The 17,391-nt window shown below is 37.4% G+C and overlaps 1 protein-coding gene across 2 annotated transcripts in view; it reads left to right on the top strand.

The window, feature by feature from the left end:
• The window catches only part of WDR7 (WD repeat domain 7), a 363,500-nt gene extending 346,512 nt beyond the window's left edge, over positions 1-16,988 (top strand). For both annotated transcript variants that reach the window (XM_008569390.1, XM_008569388.1), the window contains 2 exons: positions 8,014-8,118; positions 14,250-16,988. In XM_008569390.1, the coding sequence (XP_008567612.1) occupies positions 8,014-8,118; positions 14,250-14,453 (309 nt within the window). In that variant the 3' untranslated portion in view covers positions 14,454-16,988. The remainder of the gene's footprint in view (positions 1-8,013; positions 8,119-14,249) is intronic.
• The last annotated feature ends 403 nt before the right edge of the window (positions 16,989-17,391 follow it).

Genomic DNA, 17,391 nt, shown 5'->3' with positions numbered 1-17,391 from the left:
TTTTCTTTCATAAGGAAAGGGGATGGGGGTGTTTAACAATCCAACATTCTGTCTCATGCTAGAGATAATTGCTTGTTTTCTTTTATTGTTCATAGTACTTGCTGAATTAATTTCTTTTTATTCCATTTCTCTCTTTTCGAGACAATTTCCGTGACTAAAAACATAACAAGACATGATACACATTTGCATATAAAAAGCCAACCAAACTTCTTCTTATTTTGAAAGCTTTTGTTTTGGAAAATGTCCTTTGGAGTCTAATATTTGAAACCCAAACCACTGGGTCAGCCCCATCACAAAGCACTTCCAAGTTCCTTGTGATCCCTGCGCAGCTGCATCTTTAATGCCAGCATAGAGGTTAAAGTTAGTTCAGGTGGTGCCTGTGCAGATCTTAGAAGTTCAGTGAGTCTGAACAAAAGACAATGGCAACATTTCCATTACAGTGAGGGCTGAAGCACCTCTCAGGCTGAAATCATAATGAACGCACCAGATGTACCAAACCATTCAAAATAGTGAGCTTCCCTGAACTGCCATGAGTGGTACGTGCTTTCTTATAAGACAACAGGTCTGTCTGTCAGCTGCAGTCAGTGGGCCGTGGTTTTTCTTTAGGATGCTTTAAAAGGCAGCCTTGTGGGGCACGTAGCAGTGTCATATTTGCGTGTGTGTGTGTGTGTGTGTGTGTGTGTGTGTGCATGTTATGATCTAAAGTATAGTCTCCCTTTGTTTACAAAGAACTTTAAAGAAACTAACAAAATGAAACTCAGTATGTAACAGGACTTCAACAACAAATGAAAACAGAACCATGATTAGTTAAATGAGTAGGAAGTGTTTATTACTAGACACATAGAAAGAGCATAAATATAGTTCTGAGCTTCCTGGCAATAAAGCAAGCACATGTTGGACTATGTGATTATTGTTACATGATAAAAGAAAGCAACAAAATTTATCTGGTAAAAGAAATATTTTCCTGGCAGAAAATTCCAGGATGAACTTATTTCACAGGATCTTCTATTAGAGACATACTAGATAACATAATAAACAGTGTCTTCAACTGACATAGAAGCATTCTTGAAGTGGATGCTTTAAATACCAGCCCTCTAGAAAAGATGAAGACATAATATGAAATATGTAGTGAAGACTCTTCTGAAGGAGAAAATATGTTCTCAGTTTGTCTGTTTTTCTGTTTTACAACAGGGTTAGCTTAGCCTCAGAGAAAGGCATGTTCACATGTTCATTGGGTTGTAGCACCCTTTGGACCTGCTGGGTTATAGGCAACTCACTGTCATATTGTCTAATTGTCTGAAATACATTCTGGTTGCTGATTAAGGAAGGGTGCTAATCTGAAAGAGGCAGGTTTGGCATTCTGTCTTGAAATTTAGGGCCCCAGTATCCAGAAGGAGGATCAATCCATCTCTACACAGAGTTTGACTTTGGGGGGCTTTCAAGAAGGGCCAATTTTTCTTAGAAGAACTTCTAGTCTGCTCACAGTTTTAGATGGATACTAGGACCAGAGCATGGAAGAAACTATTTTGAAACAGACATTTGTAATGGAAGGGTTGCATGAAATGCAACAAAGAAGCAGGCAGGATATAAGTGAGCCAGGTGGCCTGGTACACAGGTCCTCTTTTGTGTCACTGCTTGGCTGGTGAGAAGACAAATGCCCGGGCTGAAGTGGCCACCTGCACTCAACCCTGGCCAGTGCTGCTGCATGTGAGCAAAGACCTGGTATTGCTCGATCCTCCAGTTTTTCAGGAGAGGCTAGAAATCCTGACTTCATGGGAGATCTAATGAATTAGAAAAATGGGCTCAAAAAAATTTTTTTAAACATGTATGCAAGCCAAGTTAAATGTATCCACAATCTGGTTTAAGTTAAATGATCTTCACTTTGCAACCTCAGGTACAAGTCAAGGCTTTACTGATCAACTAATTTTTTTTTTTTTAAATAATAAGTACATCCTAATATGTGTTGGGGGGAAGGGGGAAGAGGGGGTGAGGCTGGTCCATGGCTGGCTCAGTTAAATGATCTTCACTTTGCAACCTCAGGTACAAGTCAAGGCTTTACTGATCAACTAATTTTTTTTTTAAAATAATAATTACATCCTAATATGTGTTGGGGGGAAGGGGGAAGAGGGGGTGAGGCTGGTCCATGGCTGGCTCCTTTGCTGGCCTGGTTGCAGTTGGGGGATGGGGCTGAGGCCCATGGCCTCTATCTTAACCATAAAATAGCTTCAGATTGACCAATAGAATTTTAAATTTTTAACAGAACTGAATCTTGATTTTAAATACAATTATAAATGCTTTTCCAATGAACTCATTAAACTGACCTAGTAAGAGGGAATGGCTAGTTTTTGTCTTAATTGAGGTTTTTTTCCCATGCTTACAAAAACTTTTATTCTAGGATAGCTAATATTAAGCTGATTTCTTGCAATAATTATTCAGCAGGTACACCCTGTTGTTTAATTGAGCACATTTGTGGGTCAGCACGATGGGTAGTTAACCACACCTGTTTAACAAAATGCCACAGTCTGAAGTCTGTTTCTAGGCAACTTAGTATGCTAGGTAATGCTGTTACATTGCTAGGGATACATGGTTAGGGCATTTTTGTTTGTTTGTTTGGGGGCAGAGGGGGCGTCATTAAATGGTATGCTCAAGTAATTTAGTTATGTGATTGTTTACATTTGTCTGTTCATCTCCAAGCAAGCAGGAGTAATAAAAAGTAATAGTATTTATTGACTTCTTATTACATGTCATGCAGAGAGCTACATATGTGTTATCTCATTTAATCTTCACAAAACTCTTTGAGGTAGATATCATTATCATCACCATCGTTCCTACTTTATAGACATAGGTACTCTGAGGTTAAGTACCTTAAATAACTTGACCCTAAATTCTACAGTTAGTAAGCAGTGGAGGACAAATGCAAATCCAGACAGTCTGACTCAAATCAGTGCTCTCTGCCTGCCCAACGCTCAGTGTCATATTACCAGTGTAACATTTTTTCTTTCAGTGTTGAAAAATAGGCATTTTTTTTTAATTGAAACAAAAATTGATTGTATGTATCTGTGGGGTACAGAGGTGAGTATCAATACCTGTGTGTAATATGTGATGCTCAAATCAGGATAATTAGTATATTCAACCTTATATATTGTAACCTTTTTTGTGGCTCTTTACCAATTTCTCACTAACCCTCCCCTCCCCTCCCCCTTTCCCACCTCTGTTGGTATCAGTTCTGTTCTCTCCTTTTGAAAGTTCAATGAATTATTGTGATTACTGTATCTTTTTCTTTCTTTCTTTCTTTCTTTTTTTTTAGCTCCCACTTATGAGTGAGGTCATGCAGTATTTTTCTTTCTATGCTTGGCTTATTTCCCTGAACATAATTTTCTCTGAGTTCATTGATGTTGCTGCAAATGGTAGAATTTCATTCTTTTTTATGGCAGAGTAGTGTTCCATTGTGTATATATACCACATTTTCCTTATTCAGTCATCCATCAATGGACGATTAGGTTGGTTCCAACTCTAGGCTATTATAAATAGAGCTGCAATAAATGGGAGTGCAGGTGTCCCTTCGTCATGATGATTTCCATTTCTTTGGGTATATACCCAGTAGTAGGATTGCTGGATTGAATGGCAGTTCTATCTGTAGTTGTCTGAGGAACCTCCATACTGTTTTCCATAATGGCTGTACTAATTTACAGTCCCATGTAGGAATGTTCCCCTTTCTCTGCATCCTCACTAACATTTGTTATAGTGAGTTTTCCATAATGGCTGTACTAATTTACAGTCCCATGTAGGAATGTTCCCCTTTCTCTGCATCCTCACTAACATTTGTTATTCTCTGTCTTTTTAATAATGGCCAGTCTAACTGGCATGAGGTGATATCCCAATGTAGTTTTGATTTGCGTTTCCCTGATGCTGAGTGATATTGAGCATTTTTTCATGAGTCTGTTGGCCATTTGTATATATTCCTTTGAGAGTCTATTCATCTCCTTTACTCATTTTTTTAATTGGGTTACTTATTTTTTTACTGTTGAGTTGTTTGTGTTCCCTGTATATTCTGGATGTTAATCCCTTGTCAGATGCATAGTTTGCGAATATTTTCTCTCATTCTATGGGTTGTTTTTTTCACTCTGTTAACTCTTTCTTTTGCTGTGCAGGAGTTTTTACATTGATATAATCCTGTTTGGGTTTTTTTCTTTTTCTTTTTTTTGCCTGTGCTTTTGGGGTCTTTTTCATAAAGTCTTTGACCAGTCCTGCTTTCTGAAGTGTTTCCTCTTTTTCGTTGTTTTTGTATTTTTTAAAGAGTTTTATAGTATCAGGTCTTATATTTAAGCTTTTGATCCATTTTGAATTGATTTTGGTATGCAAGAGGTACAGGTCTGGTTTCATTTTTCTACATATGGATGACCAGTTTTCCCAGCGCCATTTATTGAAGAGGCAGTCTTTTCCCCAATGTATGTTCTTGGTGCCTTTGTCAAAGATCAGTTGGCTGTAAGTATGTAGATTGATTTCTGGGTTCCCTCTTCTATTCCATTGGCCCATGAGTTTGTTTTTATGCCAATACCATGCTGTTTTGGTTACTATAGCTTTGTAATTTTTTGTTTGTTTGTTTGTTTGTTTTTTTGAGACTGGCCGCACCGCGCTCAGCCAGTGAGCGGTGACCGGCCATCCCCATGTAAGATCTGAACCTGCAGCAGTAGCGCTGCTGCGCTCCCAGCGCCGCACTCTCCCAAATGCGCCATGGGCTCGGCCCTGCTTTGTAGTAATTTGAATTTTGAAGTCAGGTAGTGTTATGCCTCTGGCTTTATTATTATTATTATTATTATTATTAATGCTCAGGATTGCTTTGGCTATTTGAGGTCTTTTGTTATTCCATATGAATGTTAGATTGTTTTTCTATTTCTTTGAAGAATGTCATTGGTTTTTTGATGGGGATCGCATTGAATCTGTAGATTGCTTTGGGTAGTACAGACATTTTCACACTGTTAATTCTTCCAATCCAAGAGCATGGAATATCTTTCTATCTTTTTGTATCCTATTTATTTTCTTTCAGCAGTGATTTGTAGTTCTCATCATAGCGATCTTTCACCTCCTTTGTTAAGTTTATTCCTAGGTATTTTATTTTTTTGGTGACTATTGTAAATGGGCTTGCTTTCTTGATTTCTTTTTCTGGTAGTTTGTTATTGGAATGTAAAAACACTACTGATTTTTGTATGTTTATTTTGTATCCTGAAACTTTACTGAAATCATTTATCAGCAGATATCTGCAGAATATTTCATCTATTCTTCTCATCAGCATATGGAACATTCTCCAGGGTAGACCACATGTTAGGTCACAAATCAAGTCTCAACAAATTTTGAATAATTGAAATCATTCCAGGTATCTTTTTAGACCACAACAGATTAAAACTAGAGATCAGTAACAAGCAAAACTCTGGAAACTATACAAATACATGGAAATTAATCAACATCCTCCTGAACGACCTATGGGTCCAAGAAGAAATTAAACAGGAAATCAAAAAATTTCTTGAAACTGATGAAAATAAAGACACATCATACCAAAACCTATGGGATACTGCAAAAGCAGTACTAAGAGAGAAGTTTATTGCAATAAATACTTGCATCAAAAGAATAGAAAAATTTCAAATAACAGTGTAATGCTATACCTCAAAGAACTAGAAAAACAAAACAATCCAATCCCCAAATTAGTAGTAGATGGAAAGAAATAATTAAGATCAGAGCTGAACCAAATGAAATCGAGACCCAAAAATGATACAAGAGATCAATGAAACATAAAGTTGGTTTTTTGAGAAGATAAACAAAATAGACAAACCATTAGCTAGACTAACTAAGAAAAAGAAAAGAGAAGAACCAAATAACAAAAATCAGGAACGAAAAAGGAGCCATTATAACAGATACCACAGAAATACAAGGTATCATTAGGACTGTTATAAACAACTATATGCCAACAAATTTGAAGGCCTGGAGAAAATGGATAACTTTCTGGACACATACAAACTACCGAGAGTGAACCAAAAAGAAATAGAAAACCCAAACAGAACAATAACAAGCAATGAGATTGAACCACTAATCTGCAGCCTCCCCAAAAAGAAAAGCCAAGGACTTATGGTTTTACTGCTGAATTCTACCAAACCTTTAAAGAGGAATTAACAACAGTTCTCTTCAAACTATTCCAAAAAATTGAAACAGAGGCCATTCTCCCAAACTCATTCTATGAAGCTAAATCATCCTGATACTAAAACCAGACAAAGATAGAACAAAAAAACTACAGGCTAATAACTCTGATGAACATTCACACAAAAATCCTCAACAAAATATTAGCAAACAGAATACAGCAACACATCAAAAAAATTATACACCATGATCAAGTGGGATTCATCCCAGGGATGCAAGGATGGTTTAGCATACCTAAGTCAATAAATGCGATACACCACATCAACAAAATCAAGGACAAAAACCATATGATTATCTCAATAGATGCAGAAAAATCATTTGACAGAATTTAACATGTCTTCGTGATAATGACTCTCAGCAAATTAGGTATAGAAGGAAAGTATCTCAAGACAATAAAAGCCATATATGACAGACCCACTGCTAATATCATCCTGAATGGATTAAGGACAGGAACAACACAAGGATGCTCATTCTCACCACTCCTATTGAACACAGTATTGGAAGTATTAGCCAGAGAAATCAGGAAAGAGAAAGAAATAAAGGCCATCCAGATTGGAAAGGACAAAGTCAAGCTGTCCCTATTTGCATGTGACATGATCTTGTATACAGACAAATCTAAAGACTCTACGAAAACTAGGCATTATTTTGGATCCCACAGTGCCTTGAAATGACAGGAAGGGACAGAATACAAAGGGTATTGAGGAATGTGCTTGTGTCCCCATCCCTCTCTCCACCCTCTTCTTCCTCATTTTCATCATTTAGATATGTATTATGAAAACAGTGTTTGTTACTGAAATTTTCAATATCTGTGAGCTAAATCACATAATAAGACTGATGCTCCCACTGAGAATCAAGGTTCACATTTCTTCATCAGAAATGACAGATGGAAACAAACCTTTCTGGTATTGTCTTAGTTTAAGGGCATACATTTCCCCAGTCCTTTCTAGACAAAGCGAGGAGACTGACCTACAGCTTGTAAGCCAAACTGAATATTGGTTAATGTAGTAGAGGTACAGTTTCTAATAGTTGAGTGTAGGGAGATTAATACATTATTATGCTGATTTGCTTAGTATATAGCATTTTCAGTAATTATTAATATCAGAATTGAGTGTATTTTTTTTATTAGTAAAGACTTTCTCAAAGACCTAGTCTAAAATACAACTTCCTTTTTATTATTCATGGTTAAATCAATGCTAGCTATTTGGCAGAGGTTCAAAACTATCCCTGTTAACTTGTTTTTAATAGTATTTGATTTATATATGTGCCCAAACCTCCAGTGTTTGCAAGTATGTATGTTTATTAATTGCAGCTGTATGCATTTAAACACAGTGTTATTGGTGGAAAATGAAGCATAAAACATGAGAAATGTGTAATTAGTAAGGAGTTCAAATTATAGCTCCTTCCAGAAAAGGGGTATTATGATACAGCTTTGATTGTTTTTCATTTTAGATGAGCAAAGTTCCTAGATAGTTTTGATGATCAGTTCCATACCTTTCTAATTAATTGTAAAATTCTTCCCTCTAATAGATATAAATGAATTAACACATTGGTTTCCCCATTAATATATGCTTTTTCTTTGGGCTCATGGTGTCTTCCCATGTGGGAGACAGGCTGATTCCTCAGAGCAAGATTGAAGCCCTTGGGTATATTAGCGAGAGAACTTTGGTTGCTTTTCTTATTTTTCTAACCTGATTTTATAAACAAAGAACATAATGGTATCTAATTTTCCTGACATGACTTGTTCAACATCAAATGCATTTGCATGTGTACTTGCAATAGTTCTGGGGAATGTACACCATTAATGATGTCTGAATTTTATTTTAGACAATCCATGGGCACAAGGGACCGATCACTGCAGTGGCCTTTGCTCCCGATGGAAGATATCTTGCCACCTACTCAAACACTGACAGTCACATTTCTTTCTGGCAGGTAAGAGTGGATACTACAGGGTCTTGAAATGTATACTGCATGGTATGCTTTTGGTAGGAAAAGCTTCCTGTTGATCTTACTTGCCAGCCTTCCTTTCTCCCTTCTTTCAGCAAATATCAAGTATTTATTGATTGCTGATTATGTGCCAGGCAGTAGCATGCAGAGTGCTGAGAATACAGTTAGCAATCTGGAAAGAGGGGCATCTGCTCTCACAGAGCTTTCAGTCTGAAGTAGACACAGATTAAATAAACAAGCAATTATAGTACAGAGCAGACTCTGAGAAGAGGGTTGTGGGAAGGCTTTCCAGAGGAAGTGACATCTAAGGTGAGACATGAACATTGCTGAGGAAGGGCCGGGAGGGAGCAGAGGTGTGTGCATCACCAGTAAGTACGCAAGGGCAGGGCATGTTCCTGAGCCTGGCCTGACAGGAATCGGGCAGGGGAGGCCTCGCTTGGACTGTTAATTTACACACGACATTCAAACAAGGTCCTTGGGTCTGCACCTCTAACAGAGCATAGGGCGTAGGACAGTAAGGTATTTTCCTAGTATTCACTTCATGTCCCCTTTAATATCATCTTATTTGTGTTTGTGTTCTGAATTTCCCACATAATGCTCTTAATTTCCAAACTATTCAAAACATTTTTAAAAATCTGAGCATCTTTGGCTGGCATTTCATCAGACTTCCTATTTTTCATTCTGATAAAGTGAATATTAGTTCTGAGCAACTGATTTTACACTAGAGCCTGTTTCGTCCTCAGTTCTTAACCTTCATCCCATTGTCTTTTTAGTTACCTTACTCTTTTAGTTACCCTACTCTTTTAGTCCTGATAATTACAAAAAAATTAAGTATTACCAACCCACCCAAAAAAGTTAATTTAAAATTCTGTTGTTAATTTTAATTTCCTAGGATACAAGTATGTTTTATAAGATTAGTTTATTGTTTTGAAAGCTAAAAAGAATAAAAGTTTTTTTTTTTTTTTTGTGACCGGTAAGGGGATGGCAACCCTCGGCTTGGTGTCGCCTGCACCGTGCTCAGCCAGTAAGCACACCGGCCATCCCTATATAGGATCCAAACCCACGGTGGGAGCGCTGCTGCGCTCCCAAGCGCGGCACTCTCCCGAGTGCTCCACGGGGCCAGCCCAAAAGAATAAAAGTTTAAACAAGATTTCAGCACAACTTGGTTTAAAAAAATCAATAGCTAATAAAATGTAAAATGAATACAATAAATTGCTTAATTAACAATATGCATGACAACTTTCAAATCTGTCACAGACTTTTTCTACTTTTATCTAATTTAGTTTTCCAGTTTATTTTCTCATTATACTTTCTTTCAGAATATATCTCTAGCATCTTAATTAGTTCATATTAAACTCATTTTGTGAGAAATCTCACCTGGTTGTCATTTTTCCCAGTGGGTAAGCACAGGACTGGTCTGTTCTACTACTGAAATCTCACAGCGAGTCCATTAGCTGTCTATAAGCTGGACAACTGGACTCATTCAACAATGGTTCTTTTTTTTTTTGGCGACTGGAAGGTACAGGGATCCAAACCCTGGCCTTGGTGTTATAACACCGCACTGTAACCAACTGAGCTAACCAGCCAGCGCATAACAATGATTCTTTAAAGAGTTGACATAGAGATTGTTGGGTGTTTTTCTTAGTGAAGGCTAACACAGTGATCTCTATTATGCCAACTGTATTTTGATATGGATTCGCTTTATCTGTTGGAATCTCAGAGGAGTGTTTATGTAAGGCTCTATTCATTCAACACACACTGGGCATCTAAGTGCTAGGTACTGGCCTGTGCTTTAGAGATACGGAGACCAGTAAGTCATGGGTCCTTACTTTCAAGGAGCTTGTGTTGTATTCATGCTTTCTTCTTTGGAATAAACAAAGCCTCTCCTTTTTTTTTTTTTTTTTTTTTGGTCCAATTTCTTTTCTGCTAAGAAAATATAATTTGTTACATAAAGGAATACCTCAGAAATTAGCCAGGTTTAAAACTTTTTCCAGTATCTTTCTGAATTTTCTAAGTGGTACATTTTCTTTTTCCTCTTGCTTAACTCTTCAAGGTTCTATTTAGATATGGTCCTCCTTTCCTTGAATATTTTTCTGTTTCTATCAAAATTCCATTCAGTTCATTGATGGAATTATGGTTATCATCCTTTCTTACCTGAGAGATCAAGATCACTCATGAGATGACTATTTATTTATTTATTTATTTATTTATTTATTTATTTTGGTGGTGGTGGCTGATACAGGTATCCAAATCCCTGACCTTGGTGTTGTAACACTGTGCTCTAACCAGCTGAGCTAACTGGCCAGCCCAGTTGATATCTTTGAGATACCTCTTTTCATCTTCCAGTCCCTCTGTGCAGGCTCCTGCGGTTTGCCATGTACACTTCAACCTTTGTGCCTGTACATGTGGCTTTGTGCACAGTGGGGCAGCAGCATATTTCCTTAGTTCGTAAACTCATCTGCTCCAAGGGCTGCCTTGTGTCATCTGCACAGGCTAGAGCCCCACAGCACCTTGCGCAACACCCAGGTCTTTGTTGCCTCTAAAACCAATGTCAGAATTTAAAATGCTTAAGTTACACCCAACTCATTCTTGAAATTTAAATGGAAGGCACAGAAACAGGTCATTTCAGCTTTATCAAGAAAATACCATGAAACCTCTTCCACATGTGTAATGGTCTTTTATTTGAATTAAAGAGAGTCCAAAAAGCAGTGCTGGATCTACTGCTGCTCTTCCCAAATGGGCTTTGCTGATTTATTTAGATACATATTGTTTAGTTCTAATGATGTATGAGAATACTTTTATATTATTCCAGTAAGTGTACTGTAATATATTTTGAAAACTTAATGAAGTCTTATTAATACAGAACCTTACTAAAGCTATCAGCTATTAAAATCTTTGCTGAGAAATGAGTGTTAATGAGAAATATCGGTTGGATAATTACTCAAGTGAGACTTAGTAAAAGGTTTGTGTGCAGCATTACTTATATTGAGAATAGCATTAAAACATTTCCTGTTTTGATGAATTATATCTGTATGTGTTTCTTTGTGTTCTGAAAATAATCTTCAGAGAACTGGTTTTGTGAAGCATTATTTTTGAAGAGAAGGGAAAAACCAAAGTTGCATTTTAGTTAGTTTACATACTCATCTACTGAATGATATCATTTGGCAATCTTTCAAGCCCTTTGAGTCTTTAAAAGCATATTCCTGCAATTTGAATATTTCACTTCTGTTTATCCATTGGTATTTGAGCAAGGAGAGTTTGGTAATGAAATACATTCACAATTGTCTCACCTAAATTTTACCTCTACCATCCAACAAGTAAATATCCTCTTTTAGAAATGCTAATAATAAATTAGGTGGATATTGGTTTCATTGATTTTTATTCATTCCATCATACAAGAGAATACTATTCAGCCATTTAAAAAGAATGATGTAAGTCTATAGTCATTCACATGAAAAGTTGCCCTCAACATTTTGTGGAGTGAAAAAGCAGACTGTGAAACTATCTTTTAATATGAGCTTGTTTAGGTAAAATTTCTTAAATCTGTTTCTCCTATGTGTGGAGGTCTGGAAAGTTGTTTATCAAAATGTTAACAGCAATTATCCATGGGAAGTGAGATCGTAGGGGATTTTGCTTCCTTTTTTGTACTTACCTTTATCATCTGAATTTTTCACAGTGAGTATTTATTATCTATGTAATCAGGAAAAAACTTAATGTTACTAAATCTCATAATTCCACATAGCTTTCATTCATTCAAGGCTCAAGTTGTCCTTGCGTTAGCATAGTTTGTAGCCAGTTGCCAATAAAGAAAATATTAATAGTGAATAACAAAATGGGTAATTGTTTCAGTGAGAGGTCTTTGGCTGAGCTTACTGGAAAAATTCATACTCACACTTAACTACTTGAGATTCAGCCCTAATTTGAAGAGGTTGTGGGGAAAGGGTGGTCGCTTTAGTGAAGATGGGGTCTTCATTGTTCCGACTGTATGCAACCATAATAGTTACGTGCCTTACAGGATTTTGCAGAGCCCTATTCTGAATCAGGAAGGCCGTTTGACCTGACCAAAGGCATTTATCAAAGTAGGGATGGCTCAGGCTATAAGGGGAACCCAGATATAATAATGGCCTTTTCTTAAAATCCTTCCGTCTACAGCATTCCCATAAGATATTCCTCCCTCTCCCCCTTTAGCTCTCAACCCAATTCTTGTACATGCTTAAGTTTGAAGGAAAGAATTAAAAATAGGGAAGTGTCTGAGGATATTATACGCCCCTTACATTTTGAGCCACCAATAGAAATCAAGCGTCATACATATTTTCATAGAAAAATCCAGAAAGAATGAAAAATATTTTGTAGTTATTTATCAACTGAGAAATTAGGGATTTTTAAAAAGCACAGTATGCCTATTGATGCCGGTTAATTTTAACCAGCAATTTTCTGGATTGTTTGGATCTGTTCTGAGGACTAAATTATTACATTCTGTTACTTTTTGTGGAAGTGAGAACTATCAAATCAAGCTCACCATCATTATTTATATTTAAAATATTTGAGAACCTCCAGAAAGCAATAAGATATTGATTTTTATCTTTTGTGGAGTTTTGGGGAGAAGGAAGGAAGCAAGGAAAGAGGCTTTTAGAAAGATGACAGTAAGGTACTGCCTGGCTATAAATGTGAACTGAACTTTAAACAGAAAGAGTTAAAGATAACTATACATTTGGTTTTAAAATGTGACCTCGTACACTAGTGATTTTTTTTCACCTCTGTGTTGTGTTCGGCACGATTATTAATGCAGGAAAATCAGTAACATTAGTCATCTTAAAAGGGTTATTACTCAAGATGATTTAAATTGTGAAAATGTCAGTGGAGCCTGCACACACTCTGCTAGAGATGCCATGATTTACGCCCTCTGACACCATCCTGCTGCTGAGAAGGGCTAGAAAAAGGAATGGCTTATATTTTGCACTGATCCAAATGCAGAGCATGATATGAGCAACAACACATCTTAAATGTCCTAGGATTTGCCAGGGTTTCATGGATCAACCATTTGTATATTTGGATCATAATCTGCATGCTTCTTGCAAATCTCCAGAACTTTCTACATTTAGGTGAAGATTTTCTGGAGAGAAGAATTAGAAGCGAAAATTAGTACAAAGAAAAAATATTTCTGAGGTTTCCTTCCTGATTTTCAGTATGCTTTCCATGTGATTCATAACAGCATAAATGATGCATATTGAAATCATTTTAAGTAATATGTAGAATGTAAAGGAATCGACCTTCAGTATTTAGCACTTTGACCTGAAAGCATAGTTATTCATGATTCATAATTGTAATTTTATTTTTCATTTATGTGAATGGATTAAGACAACTTAAAATTTAAATCAAATCCAGAAAAACTGCCAAAAAGCAATCACTAACTGATAAAAAGGTATTATCAATAAGGTATTAAGAGTAGTATGGTAGCAAAACAATGAGCCACAGATACAGTGTTGAGATGAAATTGATTCTTGTTTTTCCCTTCAAAATAAGCAAGAGCTTTCCAGAGACTGAGTTTTTAAAAAGCAAGTGAGGAGCGAAGATGTTGGTAGATGGGAATGGGGGGAGGGGGAGTGTTAAGTTTCAAGCTTCAATCCCATAACCTATCACTTGGTCTACTGCTTAGCTTTGCTTCATTTTATTGAAATAATTATAAATCCCAAAACGTGTCTTCATTAAATCATCTTTCAGCATATGCAGTTAGCATTGTTGTTAAAGAACAAAAAGGTGTATAGTTTTAACTAACCACAATTTCCAAATATTGCCTAATTGAACCATTTTACGTACAGCAATAATTTAGCTCTCTTCCTAAAGATGATGGACTGTCCTGCTGTCAGGCTCTACCCACAAAGTGAAATGTCTCTAGATTTATGCATTTACTGTAACAGCATCAAAACAATTTCAAATAAACTAAAAGAATCCTTTGGAGGTTAAGAATGATCTCTTAGGTGAATGTGAGTAACCATTATGGAGGAGAAAGTGACCAGAAGTGTGTGGCCAGAAGAGACCGAACCATTCTCTGTGGTAGGGAAAGGAAAAGGGTTCTTTAAGTGACACATGTGTTCTCCTGTCCCCTGTCCCTCCAGATGAATACATCACTCTTGGGAAGCATCGGCATGCTGAATTCAGCACCTCAGCTGCGCTGCATTAAAACCTACCAGGTGCCCCCTGTGCAGCCAGCTTCCCCCGGCTCCCACAATGCCCTCAGGCTGGCCCGGCTCATCTGGACCTCCAACCGCAATGTCATCCTCATGGCTCACGACGGGAAGGAGCACCGCTTCATGGTCTGACGCTGCTGTCTGCTGCTGTCACTGCGTTTTAGCTCTCTAAATTCTCTAAGCCAGTGTTGCTCTGTCCTTACTCATACCGGATCATTCCTCAGTGCTGCCCACCCCAGTGTCATCCAGGGGCACAGCTGGGTCTATGTCACTTGTGCATGCTTCTCGGGGGGCAGACTCCCACTTGTGCCACCTAAGGATTCAGAGGCATGCACACATGGCTGTACAGGATGTGGCCATTCTATCACTAGGTAGTTTTTCCCTGCCAGAGATGGGAGGGGAAAGTCGGCGGTTCCTGGGAACATTCTTGTTGCTTGGTGCAGCAGAAGCTGGAAAATCAATGAACACTGTGATTGCACTCCCAGCCCTGATCAGCATTTTCAGCCTTCTAAACCCCCCTCTGAAGTGCTGCTTGGATCTGGTTGTTCTGACACTGGGAGTTAAGCTAGTGTGCAGTCCTCATTATTGAAATTCTTTCCCTTTGCAGTTCCTGAAATACACTATTGTTTACCAAGAAGATTCCGTGTTTACATGTTGTTTTCTTCTGGTGATTGCTAGGAAATAACTCAATCCAGTTTTCTAGGGCTTTGCCACTGTCTTCTTTATTAACACCTAACTGATTTGAGATTAATGAGAAAGTATGGCAAAAAATAGTTTTCCTTATAGAAAATACAGTTTTCCAGACACCTATCCTTCTAAAATACTCATATTCTGCTTAAATGATAGTGTATTTAGTAGTTTAAAATAAAAATCATCACTACTTATGATCTTGTTAATATATTTAACCAGTCACTATACTCTTACAGGGACTTTTGTGATAAAGAACCAAGTTTGGGAGCATAGCATATACCTAAAATGAAGATTTTCCTATCTATTGCTACAGATCTTTTTGTTTAAGAAAGAGCTTATCCCTTCCCTCCAGAAACTTTCCAGACCTGAAGTTTGTATGACGTATGTCAGTTATCATGTTATAATAGCAGTCAATCAAAGAAAAACTAAGAAAGTATTTCTTTTAAACAAGTATCCTAGAAAATTAATATCTGTGGCACAAATGTTCAGGGGTATATATAAAAATGTGAGAGCGCTCGGTCAATTTGTTTCAGCAAATGTTGCGATGAGGGTGTTCATCATGCTTCAGAGTAAGTTTTAACTAGATCACTTTCTTCTTATGTCAGATTATGCTGGTTCTTGCTCATGATAATGGGAAAAAAATCCATAAAATATTTTATATGAGTTTCTCCTAACAAACCTTGATCTATATATAGTTGGGGGGAGGTTGGTTGGTTGTTGATTGGTTGGTTAGTTGGGCAAAATGATTTGTTAAGTGCAAAAATAGAAAATGATTTATTAAATTCAGAGAAAATACGTGAAGTTTACAGAGGAACCAAAATGATAACATTTCACCTGAAAAGCATAGATTATCAAAGCTTATGTAATATCAGGGTCCAGGGACAAATACATCTGTTATTTTACTGAAACAGATTTTTAAAGACCATATTAAGAAATTAAGACCACTAGAAGAACATCACTTTCATGTTGATATGAAGTATGTTATTTCCATTGATGGCAAATCTGTACTGTTCTTTGGTTTTGGATTTTGAGCGTTTTTTCAAAAGTGAATTTTATGCCACATGCATGTACATTGTATTTATAAAGCGTATATATGTAGTTTCCAAGGAAGAAACAAAGAACTATACTGTGTAGACTGTATTTGTTTGGTGAACACGCTGTTGTGTTTGGTATAGAGAAACGTGAGGTAAACTGGAAGACGCAGTTTGTTTTTCCAGTGGGCTCCCAAGTCTTCTCTATGCCCAGCACACAGTTACTTTATGAACGTAAGTGGAAATTAGTTTATTCTAGGCTACAAAACTATTTGAAATGATGAGATCAATGTATTCCTTGAGATTTTTTTAAAGAAAATGTTCTATGCATCAGGTGAAAGGTGCGAGAGTGGTGGGCAGGCCACCACCAATTGAGAACAAAGCTGGGGGCCAGACGAGCGACCCCGCTGGGTGATGGATGGGCTAGGCCAGCCGTTCATGAGGTCTCTCTGCACAGCCAGCCAGCCAAGGTGACTGGCCAGTGGAGCATTACAATTGTGAAGTTCTGGTGGATGACATTGGATAGTTAGACATCTCTAACTCCCAAACTAATTTTTGCATTCTTGTTAACATAAATCTCTCCTTGGCTGTTTTGACAACCACAGTCCCTAACTTCATCCCACCTTAGATTTCTCAGCACTGAGGTAAACTTCATATTGTCATCCCAATATATGCTTTTAGTGTTTTATTGATTTTGTTGGCACTGTATTTGGACCTGTCCTTGTAAATGTAGAGACATATGTGGCTTCATTGGTAATTTGCAGGCAGAAGATGACATGACGTGACACCCGTATGAAAGTGTTGTTATGATTGAACTCACTGTGTACAGCCAGTGATTTAAAATGTCTGCCTCTCAAGACATTTCTTGATTCCACTTAACAGATTCTATATGTGCTGAGTGTCCCTGTGTACATATGTGTGTTAAATAAAGCTGAATTATACTGAAGATGCTGTTCTTATATTACTTTTTCCAGTGTTCACTTTTCTTAAACATTCTCAGTTGAAATCCATATGCCTCTCTCTCCCTTCTATCTCTAATTATTCATTTCCCTGCAGAGGTAGTTTCATGAAAGGCAGATGTGTTCACAAAGGACAGTGGGACCACAGAGAAGGAAGTCCCTGTCCTCCTACCAGAAACTCAACGGCACCCTCTGTGGTTTGGGCAAGGTTACTGCATGCATTTTGCTTTATCCTTCACCCTAAGTTGCTCCTAAATAGACTTAATTGTATCAAGTTATAGCTTGTCAGATTTGATGACATGGGTTGGCTGCCTCGCAGGAGCTGGGCTGAGATCATTAAATTAATTTCACTTAATACTCAGTTTGGAGTTGAATTTCAGTCCCTGAGGT

This window comes from Galeopterus variegatus, unplaced genomic scaffold (assembly GCF_000696425.1).
Source record: "Galeopterus variegatus unplaced genomic scaffold, G_variegatus-3.0.2 Scaffold489, whole genome shotgun sequence".
In the NCBI taxonomy this organism is placed as follows: Eukaryota; Metazoa; Chordata; class Mammalia; order Dermoptera; family Cynocephalidae; genus Galeopterus; species Galeopterus variegatus.
Note: the sequence above shows the minus strand (reverse complement) of the source record. Positions and strands in the feature narration are given on the sequence as shown.